The sequence below is a fragment of the Chlorocebus sabaeus genome, chromosome 7, assembly GCF_047675955.1.
Source record: "Chlorocebus sabaeus isolate Y175 chromosome 7, mChlSab1.0.hap1, whole genome shotgun sequence".
NCBI lineage: Eukaryota > Metazoa > Chordata > Mammalia > Primates > Cercopithecidae > Chlorocebus > Chlorocebus sabaeus.
Window position 1 is genome coordinate 119,641,427 of NC_132910.1, and position 15,091 is coordinate 119,656,517.

Here is a 15,091-nt window from a genome sequence, read left to right on the forward strand (position 1 = left end):
ACGCCGGAAGAGATTTGGGGCTTATATTCAGCATCCTTAAAGAAAAGAAATTCCAACCAAGAATTTCATATGCAGCCAAACTAAGCTTCATAAGTGAAGGAAAAATAAAATCCTTTTCAGACAAGCAAATGCTAAGGGCATTTGTTACCACCAGGTCTGCCTTACAAGAGGTCCATAAGAGAGTACTAAATGTGAAAATGAAAGACCATTACTGACCACCACAAAACGCACTCAAGTACACAGCCCATTAACACTATAAAGTAAATATATTAATACAATCAAGTCTACATATCAGCTAAAAACATGACAGGATAAAACCCACACATATCAATATTAATCTTGAATGTAAACAGGTTAAATGCCCCTCTTAAAAGGCACAGCATGGCAAACTGGATAAAGAAGCAAGACCCAAGACTGTATGCTGTCTTCAAGAGACCATCTCACATGGAAGGACACTCACATGCTCAAAGTTAAGGGATGGAAGAAGATCTATCAAGCAAATGGAAAACAAAAAGGGGCAGGGGTTGCTATTCTTATTTTAGATAAAACCAACTTTAAACCAACAATGATCAAAAAGAACAAAGAAAGGCGTCACAGAATGATAAAAAGGTTCAATTCAACAAGACTAAACTATCCTAAATATACATATACACACACTCAACACTGGAGCACCCAGATTCATAAAACAAGTTCATAGAGACTTACAAAGAGATGTAGATAACCACAAACTAATAGTAGGAGACTTCAACATCCCACCGAAAGTACTAGACAGATCACTGAGGCAGAATACTAACAAAGATATTCAGGACCTAAACTTGATACTTGACCAAATGAATCTAACAGACATCTACAGAACACTCCATTCAAAAACAACAGAATATACATTCTTCTCATCTGCACAAGGAACATACTCTAAAACTGACTACACACTCGTTCATAAAGCAATTCTCAACAAATTCAAAAAACCAAAATCATACCAACCACACTCTCATACCATAGCACAGTAAAAACAGGAATCGATATCGACAAGATCTCTCAAAATGTACAATTAAATGGACATTAAACAATCTACTCCTGAATGACTTTTGGGTAAACAATGAAATTAAGGCAGAATTCAAGAAATTATTTGAAACCAATTAAAACAAAGATGCAACATATGAAAATCTCTGGGACATTTGCTTTTGCAATGTCAAAAGCAAAGTTTACAGTACTAAATGCCCACATCAAAAAGTTAGAAAGACCTCAAATTAACAACCTAACATCACACCTAGGGAACTTGAAAAACAAGAGCAAACCAACTCCAAAGCTAGCAGAAGAACCACAATCAGAGCTAAACTGAATGAAATAGATGAGAAAAGCCACTCCAGAGATTAACAAAACAAAAAGTTGGTTCTTTGAAAGAATAAATAAGATTGATAGACTGCTAGCTAGACTAATTTATTTAAAAAGGGAAAAGATTCAAAGAAACACAATCAGAAATGACAAACGGGACATTACCACCAACCCCAAAGAAATTTTTTTTAATCCTCAGAGACTATTACAAACACCTCTATGCACATAAACTGGAAAACCTAGAATAAATGGATAAATTCTTAAACATACTATCTTCCAAGATTGAACCCAGATGAAACTGACACCCTGAACAGACAAATAACAAACAGTGAGTAAATCAGTAATAAAAATCTTACCAGCTAGAAAAAGCCCTGGACAAGAAAGATTCACAGCTGAATTCTACCAGATGTAAAAATAACTGGTACCAATTCTACTGAAACTGTTCCAAAAAGTCAAGGAGGGACTCCTTCCTTACACATTCTATGAGGCCAACATCCTTCTGATACCAAAACCTGGCAAAGACATAATGAAAAAAAGAAAACTTTAGGCCAGTGTCTCTGATGAACATCGATGCAAAAATCCTCAGTAAATTACTGGCAAACCAGATTCAACAGCACATCAAAAAGCTTATCCACCATGATCAAGTGGGCTTCATCCCTGGGATGCAAGGCTGGTTCAACATTCGCAAATCAATAAACATAATCCAGCATATAAACAGAACCAAAGACAAGAACCACATGATTATCTCAATAGATGCAGAAAAGGCTTTTGACAAAATTCAACAGCCCTTCATGCTAAAAACGCTCAATAAATTCGGTATTGATGGAACATACCTCAAAATAATAAGAGCTATTTATGACAAACCCACAGCCAATATCATACTGAATGGGTAAAAGCTGGAAAAATTCCCTTTGAAAACTGGCACAAGACAAGGATGCCCTCTCTCACCACTCCTATTCAACATAGTGTTGGAAGTTCTGGCTAGGGCAATCAGGCAAGAGAAAGAAATCAAGGGGATATGGTTAGGAAAAGAAGAAGTCAAATTGTCCCTCTTTGCAGATGACATGATTGTATATTTAGAAAATCCCATTGTCTCAGCCCAAAATCTCCTTAAGCTGATAAGCAACTTCAGCAAAGTCTCAGGATACAAAATTAATGTGCAAAAATCACAAGCATTCGTAGAGACCAGTAACAAACAGAGAGCCAAATCATGAATGAACTTCCATTCACAATTGCTTCAAAGAGAATAAAATACCTAGGAATCCAACTTACAAGGGATGTAAAGGACCTCTTCAAGGAGAACTACAAACCACTGCTCAGTGAAATAAAAGAGGACACAAACAAACGGAAGAACATACCATGCTCATGGATAGGAAGAATCAATATTGTGAAAATGGCCATACTGCCCAAGGTTATTTATAGATTCAATGCCATCCCCATCAAGCTACCAACGAGTTTCTTCACAGAATTGGAAAAAACTGCTTTAAAGTTCATATGGAACCAAAAAAGAGTCCGCATTGCCAAGACAATCCTAAGTCAAAAGAACAAAGCTGGAGGCATCACGCTACCTGACTTCAAACTATACTACAAGGCTACAGTAACCAAAACAGCATGGTACTGGTACCAAAACAGAGATATAGACCAATGGAACAGAACAGAGTCCACAGAAATAATACCACACATCTACAGCCATCTGATCTTTGACAAACCTGAGAGAAACAAGAAATGGGGAAAGGATTCCCTATTTAATAAATGGTGCTGGGAAAATTGGCTAGCCATAAGTAGAAAGCTGAAACTGGATCCTTTCCTTACTCCTTATACGAAAATTAATTCAAGATGGATTAGAGACTTAAATGTTAGCCCTAATACCATAAAAACCCTAGAGGAAAACCTAGGTAGTACCATTCAGGACATAGGCATGGGCAAAGACTTCATGTCTAAAACACCAAAAGCAATGGCAGCAAAAGCCAAAATTGACAAATGGGATCTCATTAAACTAAAGAGCTTCTGCACAGCAAAAGAAACTACCATCAGAGTGAACAGGCAACCTACAGAATGGGTGAAAATTTCTGCAATCTACTCATCTGACAAAGGGCTAATATCCAGAACCTACAAAGAACTCAAACAAATTTACAAGAAAAAAACAAACAACCCCATTAAAAAGTGGGCAAAGGATATGAACAGACATTTCTCAAAAGAAGACATTCATACAGCCAACAGACACATGAAAAAATGCTCATCATCACTGGCCATCAGAGAAATGCAAATCAAAACCACAATGAGATACCATCTCACACCAGTTAGAATGGCGATCATTCAAAAGTCAGGAAACAACAGGTGCTGGAGAGGACGTGGAGAAATAGGAACACTTTTACACTGTTGGTGGGATTGTAAACTAGGTCAACCATTATGGAAAACAGTATGGCGATTCCTCAAGGATCTAGAACTAGATGTACCATATGACCCAGCCATCCCATTACTGGGTATATACCCAAAGGATTATAAATCATGCTGCTATAAAGACACATGCACACGTATGTTTATTGCGACACTATTCACAATAGCAAAGACTTGGAATCAACCCAAATGTCCATCAGTGACAGACTGGATTAAGAAAATGTGGCACATATACACCATGGAATACTATGCAGCCATAAAAAAGGATGAGTTTGTGTCCTTTGTAGGGACATGGATGCAGCTGGAAACCATCATTCTTAGCAAACTATCACAAGAACAGAAAACCAAACACCGCATGCTCTCACTCATAGGTGGGAACTGAACAATGAGATCACTTGGACTCGGGAAGGGGAACATCACACACCGGGGCCTATCATGGGGAGGGGGAAGGGGGGAGGGATTGCATTGGGAGTTATACCAGATGTAAATGACGAGTTGATGGGTGCTGACGAGTTGATGGGTGCAGCACAGCAACATGGCACAAGTATACATATGTAACAAACCTGCACGTTATGCACATGTACCCTAGAACTTAAAGTATAATTAAAAAAAAAAAAAAAAAAAAACTGGTACCAATTCTACTGAAACTGTTCCAAAAAGTCAAGGAGGGACTCCTTCCTTACACATTCTATGAGGCCAACATCCTTCTGATACCAAAACCTGGCAAAGACATAATGAAAAAAAGAAAACTTTAGGCCAGTGTCTCTGATGAACATAAATGCAAAAATCCTCAACAAAATACTGGCAAACCAAATCCAGCAGCACATGAAGAAGTTAATCCACCATGATCAAGCAGGCTTTATTCCTGGGATGCAAGGTTAATTCAACATACACAAATCAATAAATGTGACTATCACATGAACAGAACTAAAAACAAAAACGACGTAATCTTCACAAGAGACAGAGAAAAGGCTTTAGGTAAAATTCAACATCTCTTCATCTTAAAAACCCTCAACAAACTAGGCATTGAAGGTACATACTTCAAAATAATAAGCCATCTAAATAAACCCATAACCAATATCATACTGAACAGGCAAAAGCTGGAAGCATTCCCTTTGAGAACTGCAACAAGACAAGGATGCCAACTCTCACCACTCCTATTCAACATAATATTAGAAGTCCTAGCCAGAGCAATCAGGCAAGAGAAAGAAATAAAGTACATTCACTCAGCAATCTATCGCAAGAACAGAAAACCAAACACCGCACGTTCTCACTCATAGGTGGGAACTGAACAATGAGATCACTTGGACTCGGGAAGGGCAATATCATAATCATCATACACCGGGGCCTATCATGGGGGGGTGGGGAAGGATTGCATTGGGAGTTATACCTGATGTAAATGACAAGTTGATGGGTGCTGACGAGTTGATGGGTGCAGCACAGCAACATGGCACAAGTATACATATGTAACAAACCTGCACGTTATGCACATGTACCCTAGAACTTAAAGTATAGTAATAATAATAATAAAAGAAATAAAGTGCATTCAAATAGGAAGAGAGGAAGTAAAACGATCTCTCTTCACAGATGATGTAATAATGCTATACTAGAAAACCCTATCGTCTATGCCCAAAGGCTCCTTGGTCTGATAAACATCTTCTGGAAAGTTTCAGGATACAAAATCAATGTACAAAAGTCAGTAGTATTTCTCTATACAAATAACATCCAAGCTGAGAGTCAAATAAAGAATGCAATTCCATTCACAACAGTCACAAAAATAAAATACTTAGCAAAACAACTAACCAGAGAGGTAAAACAACTCTACAGTGAGAATTATAACACACTGCTGAAAGAAATCAGAAGCAACACAAACAAATGAAAAAAAAAAAAAAAAAAAAAAACAACTCCATGCTCATGGATAGGAAGAATCAATATTGTTAAAATGGCCATACTGCCCAAAGCAATTTACAGATTCAATGCTATTCCTATCAAACTACCGACGACATTTTTAACATAATTACAAAAAATCATTCTAAAATTCATTTGGAACCAAAAAAGAGCCCAAAGAGTCATAGCAACAGCAATCCTAAGCAAAAAGAACAAAGCTGGAGGCATCACACCACTCAACTTCAAAATATACTAAAAGGCTACAGTAACTAAAACAGCATTGTACTGGCACAAAAACAGACACACAGACCAATGGAACAGGTTAGAGAACCCAAAAATAAAGCCGCACACTTAAAACCATCAAATCTTCAACAAAGTCAACAAAAAAAGGCAATAGGGAAAAGACTTCCTATTCAATAAATGGTGCTGGGATAACTGGCTAGACATATGGAGAAAATTGAAACGGAACCCCCTGCCTTTCACCATATACAAAAATCAACTCAGGATGCATTAAAGACTTAAATGTAAAACCTAAAGCTACAAAAACCCTAGAAGAAAACCTAAGAAATACCATTCTGGACATGGGCCCAGGTAAAAACTTGATGAAGATTTCAAAAGTAAAAGCAATGAAAACAAAAACTGACAAGTGGAACATAATTAAAGTTTCTGCATAGCAAAAGAAACTATCAACAGAGTAAACAGACCACCTACAAAATGGGAGAATATATTTGCAAACTATGCATCCAACAAAGGTCTAACAAGCAGGATCTATCAGAAACTCAAATCAACAAGCAAAAAACAACAACATTAAAAAATGGGCAAGGACATGAACAGACATTTCTCAAAAGAAGACATAAGTGCAGCCAACAAGCATATGAAAAAATGCTCAATATCACTAAGCATTAGGGAAATGCAAATCAAAACCACCATGAGATACCATCTCACACCACTCAGATTGGCTATTATTTAAAAAGCCAAAAAACAACAGATGGTGGTGGTTGTGGAAAAAAGAGAACATCTATACACTGCTAGTAGAATATAAATTAGTTCAGCCACTGTGGAAAACAGTCTGGAGATTTCTCAAAGAACTTAAAATGGAATTGTCATTTGACTCAGCAATCCCATTACTGGATATATTCCCAAAGGAATATAAATCATTCTACCATGAAGACTCATGCCCTCATTGCAGCACTGTTCACAACAGCAAAGACATGGAACCAACCTAGATCCCCATCAATAGCAAATTGGATAAAGAAAATGGGATACATATGCACCATGGAATACCACACAGCTACAAAAAAAAATTAGACCATGAGATCATGACGTTTGCAGTAACATGAATGGAGCTGGAGGCCATTATTCTAAGTATCCTAATACTACACATGAAAACGTGGCATTTGGTTTTCTGTTCCTGCATTAATTCATTTAGAATAAGTCGGAGCTAAACACTGAGTATACATGGACACAAAAAAGGGAACAATACACACTGGGGCCTACTTGAAAGTGGAGGGTGGGAGGAGGGAGAAGACTGAAAAACTACCGACGACCTGGGTGACAAAACTATCTGTACACCAAACCCCTGCGACATGTAATTTACCCATATAACAAACCTACACATGTACCCCTTAAATCTAAAATAAAAGTTGGAAAGGAAAAAACGAAAATATCCAAAAACAATATTTTTTGGGGGGAAAAAAACAATAAAAACAAAAATAATGCAAATAAAAAACAATATAACAGCTATTTTCATTGCATTAGATATTGTAAGTAATCTAGAGATGATGTAAAGTATACGGGAGGATGTGCATAAGCTATATGCAAATACTATATTTTATGTAAGGGACTTGAGCATCCACAGATTTTGGTATTCTCAGAGGATCCTGGAACCAGTCCCCAAAGATACTGAGAGCCAACTGTAGTCTAACTTTAGTTCAACAATCCTTGCCTCAGAGAAGTCGTTCCTGACCTTTTAGACTAGGTCATATTCCCCTAATTACTTAACAGCAACAAGAGCTTCTCATTTTTGTAATGCCTATTTTGGTTGCAATTTTACATGTATGTGATTAAGCCTGCTTGACTCCACCATACTGTATTACTCTGTGAGCTCCAGAAACTTAAGAGTTCATTTTTTTGTTGTTTTTTTTCTCACCACTCTACCTCCTATGACAAGGAGTGTTACATATGTAGTATGAATAAGTATTTTGTGAATGAATAAACAATCTGAATCCTTAAGAACTTTTCCTGGCCAGGCCATGGTGGCTCATGCCTGTAATCCAGCACTTTCAGAGGCCAAGGCAGGAGGACCACTTGAGGCCAGGAGTTCAAGACCAGCCTAGGCAACACAGTGAGACCTTGTCTCTACAAAAGTAAAATTAAAAAATTAACCAGGCATGGTTTACTAAATGCTTTAATGCTTGCTTTCACTTTATAACTGAATTTGCAAAGTGAATCAATTATTTTCTCTTAGGCAGTATGCTTTCAGTTTGAGTAATTGTTAATACCAGCAATTTAATTAGAAACCTTTGGCCTAAAAATCCAAATGGATTCCTAAATTCATGGCTTATTAAATATTTTACTAAATATTTTTTTCTCACCATTCTACCTCCTATGACAAGGAGTGTTACATATGTAGTATGAATAAATAAATATTTTATGAATGAATGAACAATCTGAATCCTTAAGAACTTTTCCTGGCCAGGCCATGGTGGCTCATGCCTGTAATCCAGCACTTACTAAAATATTTAGTAAGTACTCAATACCTGTGGTCTCAGCTACTTGGGAGGCGAAGGCAGGAAGATCACTGGAGCCCAGGAGCTGGAGACGGCAGTGAGCTGTGATCATGCCACTGTACTCCAGCTGGGGCAACACAGCAAAACCCTATCTCAAAATAAATCAATTTAATTAAATAAATTAAAAAGTGTCTTAAATGTATCTCCACATTTCCCTCACCCTATCACTTATTAAAATTTCCAGGGAGGGGGCTTCTGATGTATGTTTAAAATTTATTTTAAAAAATATTCTCCAGGTAATACTGATACCATCTTCATTTGGATTATTAGGCCAAAGGTTTCTAATTAAATTGCTGGTATTAACAATTACTCAAACTGAAAGCATACTGTCTAAGAGAAAATAGTTGATTCACTTTGCAAATTCAGTTATAAAGTGAAAGGAAGCATTAAAGTCGCATAAAAAGCCAGAGGAATGTGACCAAGAAATATTCCAAGATATGAACTGAGACTCAGAACAGATTTATCTCAATGATTTCCCCAACCATGGCACAATGTAATGACTAATGAATATTTTACTGCATATATCCAATATATTCAGAGATAAGTAGGTAAGGTGTGGGTATCAAAACAAATACAAAATATTTAGTAAGCACTCAATATCTGTTGAATTACTTAATTAGTTAAATGAAGGAAAACAGTATGGTCTCTTTCCTCAAAAGTTTTACAATGTAATTGAAAGACAAATTTTTAAACTCTTATAGCTGCAGACAAAGATAAAATTAACATTAGAAAGTTTAAAATCATTAAATACTTTATTTAAGAACAGTATGTTTATCAAGTTAGGACAGTGGTATCATTTCTCAATTTACACATTCCTTTTGAAAATCTTAGAAAAAATGTTTCACCAATGTAAGGCACAACTCTTGAATATGCAGCGTAGTCTTCTCTCTTTATTCTGAATAATAGAAGCATGTAAATTAAATTATCCTCTTTGCACAATTATTCCCCCAAAACTAATTTATAACATATAATTATCTCCCTAAAAAGCAGTTACAAACCATAAATTGAATATGAATAAAATATGAAAAAGGGCACAAATTTTAAAGCCCTCCATGCAAAAAAAAAAAATTAATACATTGGCTTTACCTATAAACCTTATTTTGTTAATGCTAAGCACAGAACCCTTTCGGGCTTATAAGAGTCTGCAAACAGCTACAGATAAGTCTTCTTGTTAAGAATTCATTCAATGCTTCTCAGAACAGCAGATTTTAAAAAATGAATTCACTGAGGTTTTCTCAACCCTCTGAAAATAAGGCAACAGTTCACAACTGATCTCAGAAATAGAATGTAAGTATTAAATTAAAAATTCTACTAGGTCAGTGGGAGTGGATGGATTCACCTGGAGTGGAGCAGTGAAGGTTTATTTTATCTCTTTCAAGATCTCTCCATATATTCCACCAGTTTGAGATAGGCTAGGGGAGGAGGTGGAATAGCTTAAAAGGTTATATTTCTTATTTTAAAGTATAAAAACATATACTTAAAGGCTAAACCTATCTATAATCTACATCTTAATGTCAGCAAAAGATACTGCTTTCTACCCAAATCACCAATTGAATCAGCCTTGCTCATGATTTCAGAGCATAAGGTGTCCAGAGAAGAAAACTCAAGACTGAATGTACTGCCATAATGGGGAAGTACAGGTAGACAAAGGCCAGCAGGTGAGACAGCATTAGAGAAACTATCTACTATGTCTGAATAAGCTCTCCTACCTTACAAGCATCAGCTACTACATTTGAAACCATCCTGAGTGCTGCATTTCCTATATGTGCCCAGACTTGGTAATGCCCGATAAATTCTGTATGTTACCACGTCTTGCATTTAATAGACAATTTGTTTAATGATACTCACACTTAATTAACTTTCTCATATCCTGAGTAGATTAATCTTAGAAAACTATTTCAAAGATAAATTTAAAATAATTAAAATAATTAAGGAACCCAGAATCTCGATTTAGAACACTGCTTTGACTTTGTTATTACTTTGCATTTATTAGTATATCCTATTCATAATCTTGCACTTTCAATATAAAATTAAATATTTACACAATTACACAAAATAACTGTCAACTCCAAATCAACATGAATGGAGTGACACTGAAAATATCATACTATTCCCCATAAAAGAGTTCAGTGCAAAATAATCATTACCTGGTATTTTACATTCAGTTTGTGTCTTTATCTCTACTCCCAGGCAAATATTCTCACTTAAGACCCAGTGCTTTAACTGCTTCTTGTAAAGACATTTAATTTATTGTTATTGCAAATTTATTTATTATTTATGGTTTATTCATACAGAATTTATTACTTTCTAGAATTTGGGGATAAGAATCATAATCACTAATGCAAAATACTCTTAATTTTTTAAATGTTATATTTCTGTTTTTAAATATTAATAGTTCACTATTCTAAGTTCTTCATGAATACAAAACACGTCCCAAGTTCATGAGATCTATGCAGCTCACTACTGTATCAGGTATTAAAACCTTAAGATAAGGGCTAATCCTCATCACTTATGAGAATTTCTCAAGAATGGGTCAAATGCGCCACATTTAAATTTGCAGATTATTTTGTCCAGCTGCTCAATCAAGAGAAATACCACTCAAAGAAATCAATTCTAAATTCATGTCTTTAATGAACACTATGTTTTGCAACTTGTATAAAAACTGATCACCCAAGCACAGACAAAAGGAATATATTTATTGTTAGTGGGCTTGCTAAAGTATTGACAACTAATCAGTGTCCTCTAAATACTCTTATTTGGGCAATAGCCCATAAGCTTAACTTTTAGAAAATTCAGCTTGATACAAGAAAATAATTCATCATAATTAGACAATATAATTTTTCTACTTTTGAGGCAAAATATACAAATCAATACTTGTCTACATGACTTGCAAAATGGCTATACACTAAGATTGCTACAGTCTATAAGGTAACCGAAGTTAAGTGATACATACCCTTTAGAAAATACAATTTGTCTGGGGGGATGGTTGCACATATATTTAAATATGTTAAAACCACTGAATTGTATATTTTAAATGTGTGATTTATATGGTATGTGAATTGTATCTCATGAAGGCTTTTTAAACAAAACAACACTGCTGTAACTTAGACCAAAAAAAAAAAAAAAAACTTGTCACACATTGTTCTTTTGACATATTTTTAAAAAGACAGAAATTAACATTTGTAGCACCAGCAAGTTTGATTAGCAAATGTTACCCATGTAGGTATAATTGTCTAATCTGCAGCCAAAGTGTGCCCCTGATGCTAACCACCCCTATAACTGAATAATCTATAAATTACAAAATGAGTTGTAATCCCCCATCCACTACCAGAACATGCCCTGTAACATATGGTGATTCTAAAAGAAACACAACCGCATGTGCCACCTCAATAGTTTCTCCAAACCTTCCAAGAGGAATTTTTTTCTTTAAATGTTCTTCTTTCAAGTCTTTTGTCATATCTGTGTGTACGAATCCTAAAAGAGAAATGTTTGTTTAGTTGAAAAGGGTACACACTAAGACATCTGCTGAATTTCAAAAAAACATAATAAATTTGTTTCTGAAAATTTTAATTTGAAATTATTTTTTAAAAAACTTTTTTTTTTGAGACAGGGTCTTGCTCTGTCACCCAGGCTAGAACACAGTGGTGCAAAGACGACTCATTGTAGCCTGGACCTCCGGGGCACAAGTGATCCTCTTGCCTCAGCCTCCCAAGTAACTGGGACTACAGGCGTGCACCACCACACTCGGCTAGTTTTTGTACTTTTTGTTGAGATGGGGTTTCCTCATGTGGCCCAGGCTGGTCTCAAACTCCTGAACTCAAGGGATCGGCCCACCTCAGCCTCCCAAAGTGCTGGAATTACAGGCATGAGCCACCACACCCACCCTATAATTTGAAATTATTAATAATCCTTGCTTATAAAATAGTTTTGTTGGCTGGGTGCAGTGGCTCACGCCTGTTATCCCAGCACTTTGGGAGGCCAAGGCAGGCGGATCACCTGAGGGGAGGAGTTGGAGACCAGTCTGCCCAACATGGTGAAACCCCGTCTCTACTAAAAATACAAAACACTAGCTGGGTGTGGTGGCAGGCGCCTGTAATCCCAGCTACTCAGAAGTCTGAGGCAGGAGAACTGCTTGAACCTGGGAGGCGGGCAGAGGTTGGAGTGAGTCTAGATCGCGTCACTGCACTCCAGGCCTGGGCGACGAGCGAAACTCCATCTCAAAAAAAGCAAAACAAAACAAAATAGTTTTGTTAGTAATCAAGACACCAAGCTTATATTTTTATACAATTTAACTCAATGAATATTTACTGGACACTAAAATATCTGACCCCCAAGTATCTGGCCCACCTAGCAAAATGTAAGTAGGTAGATATAAACATGAATGAAACAAAATTCCACTCTTTGGGGAACCTATGATTTGTGGAGGAAATGGTCACTTGCACACCCGATTAAGATGTTAGAAGTCTGATGAATATCCTGATAGAAGTATACATAAAATACCACAGAATAGATTAATTTTCACTAAGGCAGGGATAGAAGAGAGTGGAAAGTAGTGTCAAGGGAAGGAAGGCATCACAAAAGTGGACACATGAATTGATTTGGTAGCTGATGATTAGAAAGGCCGGCATTTCCCATATCCGTATTTTAAAATCTTATGATCATATCCAATTCTGATACAAGTAAACACAGAAAATTCAAAATTTAATATAGTACCGGTGTATTCAGTAAAGTCTGACAAGAATATGTCCTAAAGAATGTATTAAGTTCTACAGTATAAAGAACTAACTACATATTATATAACCAACTAATTCTAAATAATTGCAAATATATACCAGGGAGAACTGTAGACTTATGAAGAAAATCTTATAAGATTAATACAGGACATACAAATACACATTATTAATAAAATGCTTAACTTAAAATCAGTATCCTGTATATTACTCAATCATTTGGGTTATTAAAAAGAAAGCAATATTTATCCTCATGAAAAGAATAGTTAGAAAAAAATTTTTTTAAGGTCAGGAAAAATAGATGGACTAAAAGCTCAACATGACATGTGACGTAAACATTTAATGTGCAATCTCAAAAATATAGTTTCCAAATTGCCTTATGTTAAAACTAAATCATTTATAGCTCAAACTATAGATAAACCTAAATATATTACCTTTTAAAGTACCATAATAAATGTGAAGTAAACAATGAATTAAGAATTAACATTAGGCTATTGGTTTATTACGCAATACTATGTAATTACTTAACTTTCCTTTCTTTAGGTTTGCAGTTATAAATATGCATATTCTTAAAAGTCTTGTGAAAAATATTCATAGATTTGTCTATCATGAAGCTTATGAATGACACTTTCATTAGGGAAAAACTGAAACAAGCTAAATGTCTTTCAATAAGAAACTTGTTAAATAAGTTATGATACATCCATACAACAAAATAATGCAAGTATTACAAATAATGCTATATGTTCTCACTTGTAACTGGGAGCTAAAGAATGTGTATACATGGATGTGATGACAATGGAGATTCAGAAGGGTGAGCGGGTGGGACGGAGGTGAATAAGAAATTACCTAACGGGTACAATGTGTGTTATTCAGGTGATAGACACCCTAAAAGCCCTGACTTCCCACTATGAAATCTATGCATGTAACCAAACTGCATCTGCACCTGCATTTCTTTGTATTTATACAAATAAATGAATAAAATAAGATAAAAATAAAAAATTAAAATTATGCTATAGAAGGATATTTAAATCTAAAAATAACATTTGTGTACAAAATGTAGGTTACAAATGAACTGTTATACCACTATTAAAAACACAACAAAAAACTTATACTAATGACTGAAAAAAGTATTATTATACCAAAATATTAACAGTGATTATCATTAGATACTAGAATTACAGGTAACGATTTTTATTTTCTTTATATTTTTCTGCTTTTTGCAAACTGTCTACAACAGATATATATATTACTTTTGTATTCAGATAAAAAGTTGTTGAAAAAATACACACGGTACTACCTTCAGATAGTCTGTAATGAAGGCCTGGAATAACAAAACTAATTTTGTATTATGTGTGTTTCACTGTGAAATTACATTGTGAAATACAATCTTCTCTGCCATAAAATCTTACCACATTTATTTTAAAAGTCAGCAATATTTCCTTCATATCCTCTCATCTTTAAGAAGAATGAGAAGGCCAGAAGGAATGCAAGAATCAAAGGAGCAGCAGCTAACACAGATATTGATACTAGCCTCTGTAGAATTTCCAACGAACTGTAAATGAAACTTAATTTATAGTGAAGAGTCACAATAATCAACAGGCAATCCAATCATCTTAATATCTTGGGGGTTCTTGCTATCCAAAGTTTTCTGTCTTTAGATACACGTATCTTCCTTTTTATTTTATTTTTTTTTTTTTGACAAGAGTCTCACTCTGTCACCAGGCTAGAGTGCAGTGGTGCGATCTCGGCCCACCGCAACCTCCGCCTCCTGGGTTCAAGCAATTCTCCTGCCTCAGCCTCCCCAGTAGCTGGGACTACAGGCATATGCCACCACGCCCAGCTAATTTTTGTATTTTTAGTAGAGACGGGGTTTTCACCAGGTTGGCCAGGATGGTCCTGAACTCCTGACCTCAGGTGATCCACCCACCTCAGCCTCCCAAAGTGCTAGGATTACAG

General features: G+C 35.7%; 1 protein-coding gene across 4 annotated transcripts in view; it reads right to left on the reverse strand.

The window, feature by feature from the left end:
• Positions 1–15,091, reverse strand: part of CBR4 (carbonyl reductase 4) — a 145,255-nt gene that overhangs the window by 113,219 nt on the left and 16,945 nt on the right. Inside the window, exon 5 of one of the 4 annotated variants that reach the window (XM_008000232.3) lies at positions 9,139–11,879. The exons of the other annotated variants lie outside the window; for them this stretch is intronic. Within the exon in view, the coding sequence (XP_007998423.1) occupies positions 11,701–11,879 (179 nt within the window). The 3' untranslated portion in view covers positions 9,139–11,700. Of the gene's footprint in view, positions 1–9,138; positions 11,880–15,091 lie in introns of those variants that run through there. 4 annotated transcript variants of the gene reach the window in all.